This window comes from Branchiostoma floridae, chromosome 4 (assembly GCF_000003815.2).
Source record: "Branchiostoma floridae strain S238N-H82 chromosome 4, Bfl_VNyyK, whole genome shotgun sequence".
NCBI classification, from domain to species: Eukaryota; Metazoa; Chordata; class Leptocardii; order Amphioxiformes; family Branchiostomatidae; genus Branchiostoma; species Branchiostoma floridae.
Genome location: NC_049982.1, coordinates 13567927 through 13585551, shown reverse-complemented (window position 1 = coordinate 13585551; position 17625 = coordinate 13567927). Strand labels below are relative to the sequence as shown.

The 17625-nt window shown below is 40.5% G+C and overlaps 1 protein-coding gene across 8 annotated transcripts in view; it reads left to right on the top strand.

The window, feature by feature from the left end:
* The window catches only part of LOC118413855 (fibroblast growth factor receptor 2-like), a 58332-nt gene that overhangs the window by 19113 nt on the left and 21594 nt on the right, over positions 1-17625 (top strand). For 7 of the 8 annotated variants that reach the window (XM_035817429.1, XM_035817435.1, XM_035817434.1 and 4 more), the window contains exon 2: positions 5217-5426. In XM_035817429.1, coding sequence (XP_035673322.1) covers positions 5321-5426 — 106 coding nt within the window. In that variant the 5' untranslated portion in view covers positions 5217-5320. Of the gene's footprint in view, positions 1-3388; positions 3544-5216; positions 5427-17625 lie in introns of those variants that run through there. The other variant, XM_035817428.1, reaches the window with a different exon arrangement.

Sequence of the window (17625 nt, the reverse complement as noted above, 5' to 3'; positions counted from 1 at the left end):
TGCTTGGAAAGACTTGACAAGATGTAAAACCTTACTTTTCTGACAGGTCTTACAGTATGATTCCCAGCTATGAAAAACAATATACTTAGCATTCATGAATACTAGGTCATATTTGCATTGCTTCCTCCTGCACAAGGACTGGTTGTCATGATAGGGTCTGCGCTGTGGGAGGTAGGAGCCACAACAGTGGCTTTTTTCCCAGCTAAGACCTAACAAGAGACATTTCTTGTTATCCTTGGGATCAACACATCAGGTCCTTTCCCAGTAGAGGGATAGGTTTCAGTTAATGCCCGCCAATTTTCGTCTTCTGGTGCCTGTCTTTTTCGCCTCTATTATCGCAAGGTCATTGTGAAACAAGAGCATAAGCGACACTGATTAATATATAGATTAGTATATTAAGCTCTGTGCGTAGCTGTTGGAGATATTTTCTTCAGTAGTTGAGATGGTATGGAATCCAGGGTCTCTCTTTTATCCCCTGCAGGAAGGGCTTGGTCTTTCTTTTGCTTCATTAAACCAGTTAAGGGGACGAGAGTAGTTCAGTTTTTATTCCACTTCAGTTCTCTGGAAATGCATTATGGTCATTTGTATGTTTCCGTTGACCTTAGATGATGCATAGCTTCTTTCTCTTTGGCCAAATGTGTTACATTCTGACAAGTTTGTGTGAAACCTGTATTTTCTTAATAATTTTCTTGTGAATGCTTGTACTTGAAAACTGTTATATCATTGTTTTCCTGTAAACTTACTGTATTGTATCAGTAAGTTAATGTTGCTGTAGACATACATAACACAGACCCTGCATATCCCAGAGACTCTGCCCACACTTTGTTTTGGTTGGTCAGAAAGGTTAATGCAAATTAATCAGGACTGGACAGGAGGGGGACACCTGATCACACCGACCCTAATGCCTAATCCTGATATGATATATCATTAGAATTCTCTTGAACTATTACACAGCTGGTCATGCCAATACCTTAAAATTTTGATCAACAGATAAGTTCTTGATTTACTTCCCTGTGTCACTGTTAGTAGGTAATATTTAATTCTATCATTTGATGAGACTCATGCGATGTTTATGGTGACATCTTGAGGGGGATCGCCTGATAGTCTCCCCAGCCACACTTGTCTGCCTGCTTATCTGTCTGAAGACTGGCGGGAAAGGTAGAGACTATCAACCTCCACCTCTCAAGGTCCAAGAGGGGACCTTGTTATGTCTAGAACTACAATTTTGGTGATTGGCCTAGATGTCAAGGAGCTACCTTAAGGGGACTCTCATCAGTGAAAATGACTTATCCTTGATTCTGCCTTGTCAAAAACACTTAATGTCAATTTGAATTAAAGACATAATGTATGTGTACAGTAATGGTTGTATTGGATGAAAATATGATGTCATGGTTTGCTTTATGTCTATGCCAATGCCAATTTTTTTGCAACAGCTTGCCCCATGGTCTTGTTAGATTATATCTATTGAAGGTGTCTCTGGTTTGTCTCCAAACTATGACTTGAAATCCTCTCTCTGCCTCTACCGTACAATAACTTATCCTTACTGAAGTCATATATGTCCTAAAGTGTGGGTAACTAAAACAAGAATCAGTTACCTGTATGATTGGAAGCCATCTATCATCCGAAAACTCTTCAATGCAAACTGATACCACTCCAGACATGGTGCGCCTCTTCAGTCATTTTAGAGTTGTGCAGTATTGAGTTGTACCAGTCAGGATAGGTGGTTTTCTTTGTGGTAGTTTTCAAACTCTACAATGTGTTAGGCAGTAGTAATGTCCCTTCTTGAGTAGTAATGGTTGGGACTGCATTCCTTGGTGAACGTACACCCAAACAAGGCCGTTGACCTTTGATCGGAATCCCATCATGCCGTGCAAAGGCAAACAGACCATCCATCCAAGAAAGGAGAGGGATGAAAAAACAAGATGTGAAGTGCACTTGGAAATAATGAACTTTGGGAAGTTTTGTATCTTGGGACCTGAGAAAATGCTTCAAAAGTCAGTAAATCTGAAAACATTGGTTCATCTAACCTAGTTTTAAGACTGCGGAAGGTGGAACTCAACATGCTTATTTTACGTATACAGCATAGACAGCTTAATTCAGTCATTTGTCAGAAGCAAGGACATTTCAAGGTACTTTGTAAAATAAAGCAAATAAAGTTTGATTTAGCCCACCTGCATCATAATTCATATGGACATCTCTTCTTACCTTTTTCTTGGTAAACTACTTGTTTCCAACCCAAGGTAGTAAAAGTAGGGTTGTCATCTGTTAGGATCATTGAAACCCCCTGGCCCTGCTGACTTCAGCCTGGCTGGAATAAAACAACATTTGAAGAAGCAATGCTTTTCCCACTTAACCCCAGGCTCTCTGGGACACCTCAGCTATTTCTGTCTGGGGAGACCATTTGTTCCATATGCTTAAGTCATTTTGTACTTACTTAACAGTGGCCTAGAAGCTGAGTATCCTCTGTGTGAAGTTGGTTGCTTACTTTGGAAGACTTCTTGCCAACTTCAAAGTAAGAAGCAAGATCATGGAAGACATGATTGTTTGGATTATTGTAGCACTTTAGAATGAATCTTTTGGGATTGAAAGTGAAAAGCAGGTTTTGGTCATATTGTTGTCTTTTCATAATGCATACAGTGATACACAGCTGTCTGCGCTTAGACTCACTGAAGTTAGAGAAAGATTTGTGTTGACCTGTCCAGGTGTTTCATTGCTATATTGTTCTGAAAAATGTTATTTTGGGCCAGTGGGATTTAGATGTGTTGGTCCTCACCTGTTCCAGTAGGAAAGGTCTTTAATGAAAATCTCTCTCTTTTGACCTTAAATAAGATAAACTTGTGTTAATTAGAGGACAAAATAAAGTAATGCCAATGGCAAAGTAAGGTAATGACTGTTCTGATCTGTAGTTTGATATCAGTTCTTTGGTAGGTAAAAATTCCATCCACCAACTTCAGCCTGAAGAAGGTATATTTATCAGTAGTGAGAATATAGCAAGTCCAAACAAAGGGCCCAAAGAAAGGCAATTAGCAGAAAAATGTATTTCATACATGACTTAGCAATGAGACTGACTTGTTAGTAAATGGTCTAATGGAAGATTTGCTAGATTATTTTTGGCTCTGCGGATTACATCTGGACAAGTCACGAACCATTGTTGACTTAATAGTGAAAGAAGTTGATTTATGTTAGGTCTATAGTATCATTAATGTCTAGACACAGGCTGAATAAAACCAAATATGTGCCCCAGTTATAAACAGCTTCAGTAAGTGTGTGGTACATAGCCACGGAAAGCTGCACCTCCCCACAGTGGCCAGGAGTGGTATAGCCCACTTATGGAACCAGTTTGACCAGTTGGCTGTACACAGGGGCCCTGGGTGTGCAGCACACCAAGCACCCATTGATTGACAGACAGTAGAGTCAATAGAAGCAGAGTAAACATTCCAGCCAATGTTGCAAGGGCAGTTGGAAAGATGGTGTGCATCCCTGTATGGAGAGTCATCAAGACTTGGTTGATACTGGCTGAACTTCCATAGTGCCGAGAGTTAGGTGAGAGAACCAAGTTACCGAAGTTGTGAGGTGGGGGGGGGGGGATAAAAACACTACGCACTATCTTGAAGTGTATGTTGTTGTGTAGTAACAGGCGCTAAGCTCATAGCCAAAGATTCTGATGTCTTATTTAAGTAGAAGCTGTATTCAGTGAAAAGTTTTTAATAGGGGAGTGTGAGGTTGAGTAAAACACATGAACTTTTCACTATGGTATTGTCAGTAGAACCAAGGTGACTTCAAGAAAAATGCGTTAGTACCATTGTGGCTTTCAACAGAATAGATTGTTGCTAGATTTTTGGGTGCAAAAAACCATGGATAAAAAAGTGTGTGGGAGAAAGTTGTCTGTGGATGGATTTTGATGGTACAAGAATATGAAAAGGATTACATGTATGCAATAAGTGTGGTGTATATGGTCAAGAAAAAATTCTGATCCTGTAGGTAATGTACTAGACTCTCTTTTTGTATTAGCATGAGCATTTTTTGTGACTCACAAAAGGCAGTAATGGTCGGCACATTATTCCCTCAATGGTTTTCTTTGTTCAGTTCTTATGCCCAAGAGGCATTTCCCCTACTAGCGTCTGCTGGCCATGTTTTTACACAGGTGGCCACTCTGACCCACTCATTGGGCTGTTTTTGCATCAAGTGTCCCAACATGGTGCGTGGGTTCTTTATTCAGTCACTGTTTGATTAAACACTTGAGATTCCACTATAATCTGAACAGTTGAAGTCGCCAGGATCTTTTACAGGTGTTGAGCTTCCTTCTCAGTCATAACTAGGTTCATTAGTTCCCCATGGATGCCTCTCACAATGGGACCTTTCCCGCCTTTCCATTGATTATCACTGTCAGATCTTGGTGTCAATTTAATAGAGTCAAACTGCCGCCTCTCCGTAGATGGACTTTGCTCAGGTGCCATAAAGCCACGCAACTTCTAATCACTGGGATCAGCTTTGTGTGTTCTATGCAAATGGTGTGGGGCACGGAGGTTTGTATTGATACCATGATTGCTGATAGGAATCTTGTATGAAAATCAAGGAGGAATGCAAGGTGTTTACAGTACTTTCTCAAAATAAGGGAGAAACTGTAGTAGTTATGGTGTAGCGTAAATGGATGCGAAGAGGTGGAGGTGTTGGTAGGTGGCCATAGGTATCACATGTGTACAGAGTAGTCACAGATTAATAGGGAATATGTCCATTCTGTGACAGGTTTGTGTGTGGGTTGCTTGGGAGAAGGGCGTGATTCGGACTAAACAAGAAAACTGAAGGATTACAAGTCCTGTATTTAACCCATAGGAAGCTATATTCTTTGTTGCACTGTTTGTCCATGAATAGACTGTACGGACAATGTTTTATGTCCATGCCACATTCTTGTTGTTTCTGAAAATAGTTTGGTATAGGTATGCTATTGCAACCAATCAATGTTATAACACCTTTCTTCGGAGAATGATTTTATAATGAAAGTTTCTGTATAAGTTGTTAGTTTCAAAGTCTTGTACTATATCAATAAGTAGCTTATATCAAAAGTTCTAATTTGCCAGGTAATGGACTCTCCCAAGTCTCAACTCTTAACAGTAATGGGTTTGTAGAAAAGTTGGAACTTCCCATCTGTCCTTAGAAAAAGAAGTCAAAGCTGTTAATGATTTTGCTAATCCCAGGAAATCTTGTGTTTTCTGCAGGTGTTGTAAAGGCCTAGACTGCAGTCCACTGCTGATGTCTTGCAGGAGATAGCAAGACTTCTTCCTGCGGGAGAATTCCACAAGCCTGGCAGACAGAGCCGACCATGGGCCTGTGCAGGTGCTTACAGCTGCGCCTGCTGCTTGCTGCCATGGCAACAGCTGCCATGGCTGCAGTCACCTCAACCCAAGATGCTACACCGCACCCTGGAGGTAAGGGTGCATTTCTTGATGTACAGCTTTTTATGTGGTGCCCAAAATGCCAACCTTTTTCTTTCAGGATTGTGTGTGATGAGTAGATGAGCAATCCTGTTGAAGTTAGCCATGTAAATATGAACACAAGAAAACTGTACCAAAATTGCTCAAAATGTTCACAAATGTGACCGAAAGATTGCCTTTCTAATTGTGGAGAGTTGATGGGATTGTACCTCTGATCACACTCTATGAAGCAGCATTTCTCGTGCTGTTGTTCACGTGTTCTCAACCTGTAATTCAAACTCACAAGAGCCTTAACATTCCATTTCCATGTTGAAGAAAGGCGTGGCTGGAAATCCTGAACCCAAACCTGTTATTACGATAATATGCTGACATGATTGTTGGTGATTATGCCCCTACCAGTGACTTGGTCAGGTTCGTCTGCCCACACGTAGACTTGCATGGTTAGTCCAAAAGCTCAATCTCTGCTAAGCCCTTCCCTGGGATTGTGTGAGGTGTGCCATTCATGCTCGCACGAAGGTATAATATCACGGTGTCACTCCTTAGCGTCCAAAATTGTTGTATTGTGCCACTCTTATAGGGGAACAATGGACGAAATAACATCAAGGCTGACAAGTTCAGCTTGAACTGTTTCGCACATGTGGTTCCATGGTGTAACCTTTGTGTGCATTATCCCAGCTGGGCTCAGACAAAAGCAAAGAAAAGATGGCCTTTTAGATGAATGGGTATAGAAAGCAGAGTGTGACTGGAACATTTGTGTTGGACAATATCTGTAGACATTAGTGTTTATGCAATAATGAGTGATATATACTTAATGTTTATTTTAAGATGAAAGCATTTGGTGTTTCATTCCTAGCAAAGGAACTGTAGAGATGATAATTAAAATCGTAGCAGAATCTTAGATAATCTTTTCTCTGCTTAGGTATTACATGTAATGTTAAGTGGACAAAATTATGAAATTTACAATTTCCAAAAAGGTCTCATTAGAACCAAAACATCATGCTGATATTTAGACTCACAAAATTACTAGTTAGCTAACTAGAGAAGGGACAGAGAAAGCAAATGCTGATGGGCTCCAATGTTACTCACTGTAAGTTAAAAAAATATGCACATAAATGTTGTTACCTTATTCTTTAGAGTCATGTGATGAAAGTTTTAAGCGACATGTTACCCTTCAAAAGGCAACTAAAGAAAGGGCCAAAACCTGTTGAGGTGCCATTAACTTTGTGTAGGGACTACAAAATTCCTTCATACCAGTTAAGAAGCCTAATGGTAATCCTGGCAAAAGCTGAGCTAACAAGGATGGCCAGTCGTATCCTGCTGGAAAAGTGAACGGAGTCTGAAGTGCCTGACTTCATCTTAACATCCCTGTAGAGTAGATTGTTTCTGTAAGAGGGGCTCACAAGTTTTTTGCTAAGTACTCTTAAGTGCCAAATAATGATAGCAATGTTAAGACATAGGCTACAATAGGCAGGGCAGACAGCTGATCTTCGGTAAGTTAAAACCAAACTGTATGGTACTGAACAAAGCCTTTGATCACTTGATGCAGTTGTGCTAGTTCAGTTAACCTGTGGCTGTTTCAGTGGAAACTTTCATTAGGCTGTCCAGTATGGTCGCCTGTAATGTCAGACTATAAATGGGATATGTTAGCTTGTCCTTGAGGTATTTTTTGATTGGCAATTCAGAAATAATTACTCGCAGTTTCTTTGGACTGATAATTTATTGGTAGACTGGTCACTTGGCATGATAGTCAATATGACAGTTGTCCACGAGACGTGTTATATCCCCCTTATATGTAATGACAAAGATGCATGTCATATGCTTGTATCCTGAAAGAGCAATGCAGAGCCAGCCTGTCCTTGCCATGCAAAATCTAATAAAGACTGATGTAGGTTGTGTACTCAGGGCTTTCAGGTGCCCGCTGTGAATGAGCAGATTTTCAAACACAGAAGGTATACACCTACATTCATCTGCTGCCAAAACAAGTCAAATATTATTAGCCCAACAAAGAGGCCCAGTGTCACTCCCTCATTCTGGCTGCTGTTCGTGTGTTTGAGCTTAGGATTAGAGCTCTGTTTGCCTGTAGCTGTGACAGAATCCTGCTCAGTCATAATCACGCAGGCGAGTTTTTAAAACCTTACATCAGCCTGTGTACTTGAATTTGATTTGAAGCTCCAACGTTTTCTCTGCTCAGGACAAAATGTCTTGCTGGTATGTGATTTGGGGTGACCATCTATTTACACACAACTGTCACTTGCACAGATAAACCCTGGTGGAATAGTTCATTTGTATATAGTAACAACATTTTTGCAGCAAGAGTAGCCAACAAGTTTATCTCTTACCTATCACTGGAAAGTAACCAGACCAGAGGAATCTGTATAACTTTCCTAGACGCCAACCGTAGCTCACTTTTGTTTAGCACTTTCGTCTATCACCTACAAGCTTTATTAGTCCTGAAAAGTTGTTCTCTTCAAAGGATCTAGGGAAGATGATTGTGGTATTTGAGACTTGGTCATTAAGTCAGAGCAGTTATTTGCTCACAGTAGCTATAAATACTAGTAATTACTATCCCAGAAACCTTTGCTCCAAGGATGATGTCATCTTGTGATGTAAACATAGCAGACTGGTAAGTAAGATTTATGGTGCTGAAGAAGATTCCTGGACTTCAGGAGACAGTCTGGGTAATCTTGTTTGAAAGTCTTTCACATTTGGCTAGTAATTTTTATCCATCGATGGTAGCTTGCAGAAAACAAAGTTTATAAACCAGTTATAAATCCTGAAGTCAAGTACGATCAGGAAGCATAAACAGATCTTCCAAGAAGAGCACCAAATGTAACATGTTCTGGTAATTCAAGGCAATTGTTTTTGCTAAGCAGTCATCACCGTTTGATGTGTGTATCCTGACTGTTACTCCACATGACTCGCATTCTTCCCTGGGTTTTGTGGTAAACAGCAAGGGTTTCAACACTGTCAAGGCAAACACCAACACACCAGCCGCCCCTTACCCTAGTCCAATGTGACATGTGACTTTTCCCCTCCAGCTAGGATAAATTTGAAGGCTAAGGTCTGTTGTGAGGCACAGAAGAGTTCAGAAAGGTTCAGTTTGAAGGTGAAGCAAGAGTTGGCTGTTCAAGTTGTACCTTTGAAATAAAGAGTGGGATATGTAGTATAGCTCTAAACTTCCTTGCTACCTGCTTTATCTAATGAACATCAAATGGCAGATTTCTGCTGGAAAAGGTGGCAGGAATTCCATGTGGAATACATCACAGAGAATGTTGGTGATTGCCTCTGATTGCAGCATTCCAACCATCCCTTTCCCAGAGAGTGTGGTTCCAATTTACTCTATGTAGGTGAGGGAAGGGATGTCAGGGAGGGCACCAGGATCTTCCTGTCTAGAGGAGGTTGTGGTAGGAAGGAGACCAGCATGACTGTAGGTCCCCAGAGAAAATGTTACCTTGAAATGTTGGACTTCATACTGAGTATTAGTAATCACTCCTTGAAGTCTGGAGATGAGTCAATCTTATATAAGCCAATATTTGATGTAAATCTATCTCAGGTCAGAAGAATCCCAATCCTTGGTGAAGGGTGAAAGGTCATAATCTTTCATTCCTTATGATGTAAACCAGAATGTTCTATAAACCTAAATGTTCCGTCAGACAAAACTCACTGTACTCATGTCAGTGATGTTTTGACGAGGTTGTCCAAAATCTGAAGAAATTTTACCTTGGTACTGACATTCACCAGCAGCAGCTGCAAGCAGGAGTGTAGTGACTTTTACATGAACTGGATGTGGCAGAGGTTTCCAAGAATGGGGCCTATCTATTTTTGCTTTTCCCTGGGCTGATGCCAAAGTAAACTGGTACTAGTGGGTATGGACATCAGTAACTGTTGTCATCAAGTATGATATCTGAAACATGTGTAACAGGGCGGCTATATATACATTACTGTATTTCAGGCTGGAACATTTACATAACATTCTGAACACCAAAATGTGATATGCTAGAGCAGCCAGGTTACCCTGATAAGCATAACAAGTTTCTCAAGAAAACATTTTTGCATTGGCAAGCAAAGGTCCCCTCCAGTACTTTAGTGGTTGCTTATCATGAGGTTTGGATGTGAGAAGATTTGTTGCTATGACTGCCTAGAGCAGGGAGTGCGCTGGAATGCCAGGGACGCAGTAGACGCTTTGTAAGACAAAACATCTTGGGCAGGATTCGGGAGTAGCTGATTACGTCTTAAGGCGATTTTGATAGGGCAAAGAACAGTTGCAAGTGTGTTGGACCAATTTTTCATTTTATTGGCATGTGCGATAGCTTTAGTTTCCTTTATATAACCTTCTTCCTTCTGTATACAGATAAGCTTACAAATTAGGGACTGAAGGTTTAAAGAGAGGTCTTTGTGAATGCCCAGAGATAAAGCTGCTCTCCCAGGGGTGTATAAGTCCTACCAACCCTGCTCAGAAAAACAACACATCACTGGTCATGTGACTTTGCACCTGTCAATCATCAGGAGACTGCTGTGATCAATCATTTTCATGAAGATAAAGGATCTGAATAACTGCCTCCACCTTGGCCTCAGGCAGCTTACCCATAAAATAAAGGAGGCACAGTAGAAGTAACAGTAGCTCGGTTGTAACTTAGTTCTCTCCATATTTTGATTGTTCGATTTTTGCCCTCAGGAGAAACTGTTTTACTGTTGCGCAATCTTCCAGACGGTAAAATTGTGAGCAGCAAACTGGAAGAGTGTGACTGATAATAATCTCATCAATTGTCACAATAGTGTCTTTCATTTTGGAGACTAGCAAGATAGACACATGAAGCTCTTGTGCCAATGAGATATTACTGACTTGCAACATGATCTTGATCCCCCAAATGCCAAGTTCTCGCTATTTTATCTGGTGGGTGGTAAGGTTGGGTTTCTTCAAGTTGACATTCAGCAGACCTCTGGAACCCAGAAAATGTTGAAATGGAGAAGGCCAAGGGAATATCCGTATAGTAAATTGATTCTTTTGGTATGAATCAAAATAGCCAGCCTGTTGCAAACATGTACCTGTAATCTGAAAGCGGGGGAAATCTCAGCTGGCAGAGGATTAGGAGGATGAAATATTTCAGGTGAACTTGTGTGGGATTGCAGGTCCTTCCTTTAGGGGCCACATTCCTTCAATGGCTGGTTGGAGACAAAGCTGGGAGCAGGTCTGCCCCTATCAGACCAACTGTCACTCCTATTGTGTCCCCGAACACCAACGCTTGTTTCTATCCTATCATTGGCACAGAAACAAAGTACCGTTTGAATGTAGGTTTAGCCTGAACTTATCTGTGTAATGCTCCCCACTCAGACACACTGACTGCAGGCAGGTCACCTGCGTCAAAGGAAATGTCAGTCTGTCACTGGTGGAGCAAAACAAAAGGCTTTGAAAGAAGCAGTGGTCAAAGATCAAACAGCACATTGCAAGCATGATTTGGGGGAATAATGGCTATATGACGATGAAGTATGTTCAGTGTTTTCTCAAGATGCTAACGTTTCTCCCGGGGCACCCATAATCGTTCAAGGCTATTGGGTCCTAGTCACGTGCATCAGAGGAAAATCACCTGTGTTGCTGAAAGACAACACATGTCGCTAGTCGGTGGGTTTTACCTGTTAACCAACATTATCATGTAGCTGAAGGATATCGACCAATCAGAATGCCCAATTTCATATAGGTTATGATGTAACATCTACAGCAGTTGTTCATGAATTATGGCACTGTATACACCTCAGGGCGGGTCAACAACCCTAATTAACACACCTTTAATTGCCATTATCTCAATTGAGAAATGGTACCAGATACAAAACTACCTCACTAAATGAGTGGTTGAAGCTCTCCTTGCTTTGATAACTCTTTAACATCAAATCTGATAGGCGCTGATTGAATATGAAGATGTAAAACTTGAATCAAATACTCAAGGACTGAGGGAGTTTTTTTGGGGGGGGGGGGGGCACCCATACTTCAGATCCTGAAAAGAAGTCAGGTTTCAGCCATCTGTCTTTATATTCTATGTTGGCTTGTGTGCCCCAGTGCAATAGCATTGTTAGGAATTAAACACCTTGTGAAATTCTACCCAAGGTCATGGAGTAGAGGGTGTGGGAATGTGGGTTATTAGTGACCCCATCAGTCTTGAGCGTACACACGTACTGTGGCAGCAGATACCCTGTTGTTCGCTGGGCTGAAGTTCTTCTATAGTATACACAAGTATAAAAGGGCAAGAGTTGTGTGTGGACACAGATTTGAAAGGAATACTGCAGTCTCTTTGAATCTTTCAGTACAAAGATTAACCACAAATGGAAGTTTGATAGCTAAGCTAGAAAAAGTAAGATTCCTGTTTTAGAATTAGAGTTTAATCTTGGTTAGTATGTGTAATGCTGGTTTCTATCAGCTGCAATTCAGGGTTTGAGTGCAGAGAAATATTTCAAATTGACTTTCCCAGAAGTCTCATTTGTGTGGAATCTGGAGAAATGACTGTACCACCAAAGAATGACGCTTCCCAAGTACAAGGTAGAGAACAGACCACAAGACACAGTATTCCGTTAGTCAATTAGGAAGGACAGGTACATTTTACCCTCCCTGCAGCAGTGGTATTCTACCCAGGAAGGCTTCGAGACATGTTTTTCCTCAAGTCTTGGGATGAGAGGAGGAAAGGATCCAGCTGGAGAAAGTGCCAAGCCTTCCGCTCAGTATTGTTTGCAATAGTTTGTTCCTTCCAAGGAGTTGCAAAAGCTGTCAGTGGATAAAGAGGTTTTACAGATAGGCCTGAGTTGTTTCAGAAGGAAAAGTGATTTGTGTTTTTTGTTAATCATGATAAAATCCTGCCTGTCACTAGAGGCAGACATTCATTAGAGTTAAGAATGTCTTCTTTTTGGTTAGTTGTAGACAGTTCACCATCGAGCATCCTTTGGACTTCATGGAAACTAGCCCCATATTTGGATACTGTATAACCCATAATATGTAAGATTCAGGCCTGTCTCTTCCCAAACTTCATTATGGTTAAATGTTATGTCTTAAACTTTGTTATTTTATGTTTGAAGTAAAAGGAAAGCACTGCTGACAGAGTTTTTGTGTATTTATGTCTGAATGGCCAAGCAAACAGAGGTGTGTGCAGCTTGTTTGTGGAAAGCATAGGTCAGACTTCCGGACTTGTGTAGACCTCCAACCTTGTTCTGGAAAAGCCCTCTCAATTCAAAACGGTCGTAGTCCAGGTTACTAGCAGACAGAGTAAGGTGTGTCACTATGCAACCATTAGTTTCCACTGTCTCCAACCCTGACATATGCCAATACACATTAATCCTAAATAGACATATTGTTAACTTGTGCAATGCTTGAAAAGAAAAAATGAATAGATAGTACGTTACTCTAGACATCTCTCAAAGCACATCCTGCTGTGTCCTCAAGCAGGGTTTGGCTCAAATCTCAGAGAGATCACGAACAAATGACATGAAAAGTTTTAATCCCAGGAAAGCAGAGCTTGTTTCTTGTAGTAGACAGCTTCATCCTATGTGAAGGATTAATAGGTATCATTTGTTACGTTTTGAAACCATTGATGTTTTTTATTCGATAAGGGATGCAATATATTGTGCGTCAAAAGCAGGAACATTCCAAACCATCCTAGCATGTCTGTTATGATATGTTGAGGAGATCAGCAATGGACATAAATCAACAAAGCTAGGATGGAGGCATAACTACAGGCTGTTGGGTTGGAATTTCTAATATCTGTTGTGTCAGGGCCTAGAAGAAGGTTTATGATAACTGAGGGCCATTAACCCCTTACTCTAATAAATTTGTTTACCAGGTTCCTCGGTCGAGAGAGAAGCAACATTTTTCGTGACACTTGAAGTTATTAGTTTTACTATTAAGTAGTTTCGTACTTCTTTGAACGGTCTGAAATTCATGTTAATCAAACTTGTCCAAAAGTTTTTGTAGCTAGAAGGTCTGATAGCTTTCTTCATGAAGTAGTAAATTCTGTTCATTGGTAAGTCATATTGTTCTTCGTTGAATCAGAAGATTGTTTTACATTGACTACAGCCCAGCTTTGATACAGATAATTCAAAAAGATGTGACAATGGTCACGTACCAAACATTTATTGAACAACCAGCATACATTATTTCCAAACGCATTGTTGAGATAATTGCAGCTTAGACCTGAGTCAGTGATGAACGGTTACCCCCTCCCCCCAGCAGCAGTGAGGGAATGCTCAAATTAACTGGTTTGTGCCCAGTTGTTTGTGCTGCCTTCATTCAAAACGTAGAAAGACACATTGGTACCAGGTGTGTGAACTTCCACTTCAGGTTTTATTTTGTGCGGTTTGTGATCTTAAGAAGTAATTATTCTAGTTCATAATGGTGGCACAGATTTCAAATCAAAGATTACATCTAGAAGGATTTATTGCTAGAAATATAGACTGCACACATTGTATTTTTTCTCTCTTGAATGGACCACACAGTTCTACTTCCATGATGATGGCTGCACTGTGATCTGTTACAGTGAGGTGTGATGATTGGGAGGTGTAGATGGAAGTAGAGGACATGGAACAAAAGGAGGGTGGTGCTGTGTTGTTTTAGTAAAACCCACAGGACTAGCTGCTTGTTATTACACCAAACTACTACAAGATGCAGCGGATAATACAAGAGTTTGACTGTATCACTTCAAAAGTCTGATAGTTTTAGATTGTATTGTGCTAAATTGTATTTTTTCTTTCTAGAGACTATCAAAAAGGCACTCTTATATTCTGGCTTACTCTACTGTGGTAGCTTATGCACATGGGCACACAAATGGTTTTTGGAGGACATTAATGTCAGTCTATTGTCATTAATAAATGAATAGTTACTCCAGATTGCTTTTGTCTTCATTACAGTGACTAATCTTAGAATCAATTCTTACATTTTAATCCATTTAGTAGAGAAGTATTGAAAACCCCAAAGCTTGGCTGCTGTTACTTTATCTGTCCATTTTGAATGTATGCAGTATTATTATTGATGCGAGAAGTATGTAGGGCCACAGACTAATTTTCATCAATATTGTCATTACAGTAAAAAGCAATATTACAAAATGATTGATGGGATCATTTTCCTGACTGAAAAGACTTAAGCTAGATGGGGTACCCAAAAGATGCAGTCTAGCCTACCTAGTCTTTTCATGGTAAGTGGTCAGCACGTCTTTCCAGACGTTGTGTGTTCAGTACTGTATAAAAACGTAATACGGTGTTCCAGGTAAAGTGGACTATCTGTCCATTACTTCCTGTGATAGCCTTTGGGACCCCTCCAACCATGGCCACTGCTTTTTCTGACTCTTTGTCCCCAGGAACCCCACAGAGATCAGCCTGAACACCTTAAAAGCCCTTGAAATGAAACCCGTGATTTCCAAAGGTATTGAGTGGCTTATCTTCAAGTTTTGTTAATGTTCCTACGAAGATAATGCAAAATTATCATGTACGAACAGACATCGGAGAGGTTATATTAGGCAGGTTCGTTATCGATTGTGCAGCAACTTGACAGATCTAATTCACGTGCCACAGACCATGACCTCTGTTGTACACTGTCTAAATATTTCTATTTCTCCATTAGCGACATTTCACGAAAACTGTTCCTAGACCCCAGCTTGATGGGGGGTTAAGGTACATGGTTCATGCTCCTTGCTTTGTTTATGCCTTTTCTTTGCATTTGAACCCGCATCAAGTTGCCTAATTAACAATCGGGTCCATTATGTTCCTGTGCTAATATTTATCCTTTGCCTTTCCCTCCTGTTTACCAAGCTCGACCTGATCTCACTTAGCGAGTCAACCCCGCTTTCAGATGTGTTGGATTTAATTAAGGTTCAGAGATGATTGGAGGCTGTCTGAAGATGTATTACTTTCCAAACGTGACCGTACAAGAGAGCGGATTCTTAAACCTCACCCTTGCTTTCTCTGCCCCTGGCCTGTTTGTATAGCCATAGAAACTTCTCATTGTTCTGCTACCTTGCATGAAATACAAGTTTACAGCAATAAGGGCAGTGTTGGCATAGTCTGCTGAAATTCATCCCCAGAAACAAACTGGCATGGATTGAGGTGGCAAGAGCACAAAAGGCCGCCTTGTGGCCGTAACAAGATTTTGTGGTCTTTTCAATGCCTCAGGTAGTATTTCAAACTCAGAGGGCTGGCCTGGCATTTGTACCATGTGTCTTGAAAATTCAGACTTTACAAGAGTACAATGGAGAAGATAACTGTTTAGATTGTGGAGCAGCTAGCTGTGATTTGTGGCCTGGCTTTGTAAATTCAAGCCAGACTTTGTAAACTGAGCAACTGATCAGACAGGAGTTATCTACAGGTTTGGTATGTTCCTCCAGGCAATGGTTGACCCATTGTCTTAATTCAAGGCTGTGAGGTAGTAAAATGCCTTATTTGATGGCAGGCCATTGATAACTGACATCTAGTTTTACACAAGTCAGTAGGGGTAAGCCGGTATACATGAAAAAACATAGCCATGGAAATATTTCTTTACAAGTCAAGCGGACTGTTCAGGCATTTCTGTCTGTTGTTTCGAACACCTGCATTGAAAAGTGGACAAAGTGGAATCGCGTAGTTCAATACCTTGGCCACAAACACCTTGCTATTGTGCCCAGGTAGCTACAACATACCTGTCGTCACCTACAGAGTGGGCACCACACACCTGTGGACAACAGGTACTGCACGGCCTGGGTAGATTTTCCTGGGGAGGTGGGGACATGCCTGCCTTTGTTTCCAAGGTTTTGTGGAGGAAATTACCAAGTATCCAGTGTCTTAACCAGCATAGCACTTGTATCTAAACTTGACCTAGATGTCATCACTACATTTGCACTTTCTCAAGTAGCTACTTTGTATAACCATAAATGGCAGATGTAACCACATTAGTTACATGGCTGATAAAACAATCTCTAGAAAGAAGTGCAAGATACTGTTGACTCTATGGCTCTGTATTCTTCGTACTCCTTATGAAATTCATTTGTAAACTGATAAATCATCAAATGTAGTTGCAAAATGTTAACATTCTATGATAGCCCCATATCTAGTAGAAGCCATACAAGATTGTCTTACACATGGTCAGCATGGCCATTCACAGGTGTGGAAAGATGCAGCAGGCATGTCACCTGCCTCAAAGCATCGGTGATATCTTAATTGTAACCCACCACATAGCTAGCTGATCATGGCTTTTTGGAATCTGGGATGTTTAGAAGTGTTCCCTCATGTGGAAGGTAAAAATCCTGATTTATTGTTTGGGGGATGCTTTGAAGTTTCACTGCTGTTTCCCAAATGGCCATAGGTCAAACAGCTTAGAAAGCCACTGTCAACTTCAGATGGATTTGTAGTTTTGCTAGGTTTACATGCTTAATCATATTTATTTGTTAGGGGCTGTCTTGAACTGTATAATCGTGCCGTTATTACTTGTGTTATGGAGAGTTGTGTAGCTTTGTTTAAGTTAGGTATAAACACAGATATCGTGTCAAGGCTTACCATGGCTCTAGCTTATAGATAAGATTCTCTGGCCGACATACTGTTGACTCATAACAGCTACTGACAATATTGCTGTAATTGTCATTTCTCATGTGTCCTTTGCTAAAACTGAAATAAACATGTCAAAATTATGTAGCTTATTGTCAAATTGTATTGATTTATTTTGTTGACTGACAATTTATTAAGTTGCAAAAGGTCCTCATTTTCTGCAATAAAGGTTCAAAATATATTGTATATTGTAGATATATCTTCACCGGGTAATTAGTGTTGATTGTTTTTGGAAAACCATTTTTGCCCAACCCAAAGATCACTAAAAAATCCTGTTGGGGTGTTAAGTTTAGAGGATTTTGTCTGTTTCATGTTTTGTACTGAAGAACTAAAGAAAGCCTAAACAGATAAGATAAAAAATACAAGAGACAGAAATAACTTTGAGATAACTGCTGTTTTAGAGTCCCACTCAAGCTCTTAGCATTTGAGTTGAAAGTATCCTTCTAATAGTTCTATTGTCCACAATAATTTACAGTCAAGGTTAGGATTTTAAGGTTGAGATGTTTCCAAAGACGTCTTAAAGGTATATGTAAGTCTTTCCTCCTGCTCAGTAGTTCTCAACATTCCGCTTGGATCAGAACCTTAGCAGGGGAATCTCACAGGGACTTCCATAGGAAGTGCAGGCAGTTTACCCTTCCCAGCTACCCCA